The 3480-nt window shown below is 57.0% G+C and overlaps 1 protein-coding gene across 1 annotated transcript; it reads right to left on the bottom strand.

Moving 5' to 3' along the window:
* Nucleotides 1-1399: 1399 nt before the first annotated feature.
* LOC100501518 (uncharacterized) lies at nucleotides 1400-2865 on the bottom strand. The gene is made up of 3 exons (NM_001357710.1): nucleotides 2159-2865; nucleotides 1904-2029; nucleotides 1400-1755 (listed from the first exon to the last, which is right to left on the bottom strand). Exons 1-3 carry the CDS (start codon nucleotides 2764-2766, stop codon nucleotides 1539-1541), a joined length of 951 nt encoding a protein of 316 aa, NP_001344639.1. The 5' UTR covers nucleotides 2767-2865; the 3' UTR covers nucleotides 1400-1538.
* Between the last annotated feature and the right edge of the window lie 615 nt (nucleotides 2866-3480).

Genomic DNA, 3480 nt, shown 5'->3' with positions numbered 1-3480 from the left:
CGGTGGCTCCATTGACCTGTGCGTTGGGGAGTGGGTGGTCATCATTTGATGATATATATATATATATTATATATGCAGGTCTATTGACTACTGCCCAGTGCCCACCGTGAAGAGAGAGAGAGAGAGAGAGAAAAAAGTAGTAGAAAATGGCGGGGGGAAGGAGACGTATACCAATCGGGCATGTGAGTGGATTAGATATATACGTAGTTGCTACTACCAGAAGGCTGCCCAAAACGACCTGCGAACTTATTGGTAGATGCTGGCGGAGCACTAGGACCGACCGTGACAACTACGCGGGAGGGAATTTTTTTTTTTTTTTTTTGCAGAACTGTAATTAACTCACCCGGTTGATTTAGTTACCGTAAGATAGGAAGAGTCCAGTTGAGAGTAATGACAACAACTGCTAGAACTAGAATAGGTTATTTTCTTTTTTATTTTTCAGGAGGTCCCGTTGCTAGCTTGAGTTCCCAGCCCAGCACAGTCTCACAGCGATCCCTGGGACTGGGAGACAGGAAAGTGGGTGGCAAGCAGGACTTTGGTGCCGACGCACCATCTCTCGGCGCCCGGCTTCGGTAGGTCAACGAAACGGAACGGGGCCGGACGCGACGCGAGGCCCGGCCCAACCAGGTCCCATACTCCCACCACCTCCGGAAAACAACAAAAGACACGCAGACGGGGGGGCGGGCAGCCCGAGGCGTTGAAAACTGGCCACCCCCCTCCGGCCCTCCCTCTGTAGTCTGTCTCTCTCGGGTCCTCGAGGCCAAAGGCGGGCAAAGCTGGGAAAAAAGGGAAGGTGAAACCGTGAAAGCACTCCTGCTCCGACTCCGATGATGGCAGAGATAGAGATATAGAGAGAGTGAAGCAGGCTGCGGTCAACTATGGGTGCAGTGCAGTGCAGGCAGAGCCCAGCCTGGAAAGCAACCCCCCTCACCTTTGACCACTGCGTCCCGTCCCATCCTCTCCAGTGGGCCCCGCTTGGGGGCAGGATAGCTAGAAAAAAATAATGACACAACCCGTAGACAGGCTAGGCTGGTGCGCCCCACTAGGCTTGACGCCTTGACCTCTGCACAGAAGGCAGGTCCCGTCCATTTATTGCGCTTTGTTTAAGCGGGACGATGAGCTGTCCCGCCCGCGGACAAGTGCGCCGCATTTATTAAAAAATAAACTCGGGGGTCAATGGTCCGTCCGTCCGTCGTCGAAACTGCTTTCCTAACCACGCCCGAGGATACGATTTCTACTACTACTCGTTTATTACTGCCACAGCCGCGACAGATCTGGATGGTCAGCAGACACGATCCCCGTCTGATTTCGAGCGCTACTACTATTTTCCTGAGCCAGAAAAAAAAAAGAACCACAGAAACGGATCCAGCACCGATCGGGGGGTTACGAGAGAACCAAGTCGTTTCGTCGAAGGTGTCCTCTCCCTCTTCTTTCTACAACAACCTTGTTCGTTTGTTTTTTTTTTTACACGGGCGTCAGATCGAGCGGTGGGGATCAGCTCAAAATGAAGAACGAAGAAGCTAATCCTAGGCTCTAGACTAGACAAGCCCGTTGTTGCCGGCGGAGACGGCGGCGGCGGCGGAGGCGGGCACCGGCGACGCGGCCGCCAGGGGGCTGGGCGCGGGCGCGGGCGCGCCCGGCGTGTGGCGGTGCTCGCCCTCGTACGTCACCACCAGCATGGCCGGGTCGTCGGTGGCGCGCTCCACGTGCTTCCTCGCCGGGCACCCGCGCACGGTGCTGCACTTGTAGTAGCCCCTGGATTGGAAACCAGATGGCGGCGAGAGAAGAGTCAGATTCGTCGGCGCGGATAGTCGGAGACGACGGTAAAGAAGAGCCGAGCGCCGAGCGGGCGAGCGATGCCGACAGGTCCGTAGGAGGAGATTGGATTTTACAGACGACTTACCGTGGGTAGGGGGAGCCCTTGATGGGCTTCTGGCCGTACTTCCTCCACGAGTACTCGTCCGGCGGGATGTCCGCGATCTTGGCGCTGATCGCCGGCACTCTGATGGTCCTCTTCACGCGGTTTTTCCTGTCAATCGAAAACAATTAAGGCAGCGGCCAGGGTTAGAAGATGACAAGTGGTGTCTTCCTTTTGTTGGTGTTGTTGTTGTTTGTGAGCAAGCCTTTAATTAGCTTGGAGACATCGGCGTTATTTTACCTTCTCTTGGAGCAGTGGCAGCGGCTGCCGTTGGTGGTGGCCTCGGAGTGCGCGCCGGCGCAGGGCTTCCGCTTGTGGCCGGACAGCGGCGGCTTGCCGGAGGACACCAGGCTGCGGCCCTTGGACACGCTGCCCTCGCCGGCCGTGACCGAGGAGAAGAAGGACGTGGAGGTGACGGACGTGGCGCCGCCCGACACGGCCAGGTTCGGCTTCGTGAAGTCCAGGGTCAGGCTCTGGGGCTGCGCCGCGCCGACGGGAGCCACCACGTGCGCCACGGGGAGAGCGGGAGCGGAGACGGCCGGAGGAGGCACCGGTGGCGGCGCCTCGACCACGGGCCCGCGCCGGAAGCGGGCGTGGCCGGTGCGGTCCAGGATGGAGATGACCTTGCGGAACCTGGAGACGGCCTGGTCGGCGATCTCGCCGATCGGCGGCTGCGAAGGCGGCTTCTGCAGCTGGTGAGCCGCGGCCCTGTGCGGCGCGGCGGCCTGCGTGGACAGCGACGACACGAGGAGCTCCAGGCTGCGGAGCCCCGCCGCCGCCGCCTCCTGGATGGCGAGCTGGTCGTTGGCGCGGCGCGGGGCGTAGCACCCCATCAGGTCCACGGCCATGGGAGCCAGCCGGTGCTTTGCTTTGCTTTGCTTTGATTTGCTTCGCCGCGGCGCAGATCTTGGCTTGCTCTGCGTGGGGACTTTCTTTGATTGAGGAGAATTGGGTCGGGAAGGGAGGAGGTGGAGGTCGGAAGGGATGCCGCGGACCGGCTTTATAGGTGGAAATGGTGGGGAGAGCTGAGCAGGGGAGGGGGGAGGAAGATGCGAGTCAATGGGTGCTGCTGCTTTTTTCTGGAGCAGCCCGTTGGATTCCTACAAATATCGATGTGGTCACGCCTTCGCCACTTTGGCCAGTTCTGGCGTCTCTCTCTCTTTATTATTGATTTTTTTAGGTCCACTTTTAGATCTCGGGTAGTGGTACTAAAAAAAGGTTGATAAACAAACATAACAAGCATTCGTAAGCTAACAAAAATCATATGTGTTGTGTTGGTCCGTGGTGGAGTATATTAACACCCTGGCCTCTCCAGATCTCTTGAATCGCTTCCCCAATAATTGAGACAAAGATGGGGTGTTCTGTGTAAAATGCTCAAATACGTCGTATGTGTGTGAATGATGGTGACGTCTTGGCCATCCATGAGATAGGTAGTGGACTTTGGAGATAAGAAGAAAAATTCAGTTTTCTAAGCCTTTATTTCCAGCATCGCACCCATATGTGTCTTTGCTTCGAAGTCAACTACGGGGGAGGGCAATAATGATGCGCACAAGTATTTTAGA

Source organism: Zea mays, chromosome 10, assembly GCF_902167145.1.
Source record: "Zea mays cultivar B73 chromosome 10, Zm-B73-REFERENCE-NAM-5.0, whole genome shotgun sequence".
NCBI classification, from domain to species: domain Eukaryota; kingdom Viridiplantae; phylum Streptophyta; class Magnoliopsida; order Poales; family Poaceae; genus Zea; species Zea mays.
The sequence above is the reverse complement of the archived record's forward strand: the minus strand, read 5'-3'. Positions and strand labels throughout refer to the sequence as shown.

Coding starts and splice junctions, on each gene's coding strand:
- LOC100501518 (NM_001357710.1), bottom strand. CDS start 2,766: ATGGCCGTGGACCTGATGGGGTGCTACGCCCCGCGCCGCGCCAACGAC. Junction 2,030..2,158: donor TGCCACTGCTCCAAGAGAAG/GTAAAATAACGC, acceptor TTCGATTGACAG/GAAAAACCGCGTGAAGAGGA. Junction 1,756..1,903: donor AAGGGCTCCCCCTACCCACG/GTAAGTCGTCTG, acceptor TTTCCAATCCAG/GGGCTACTACAAGTGCAGCA.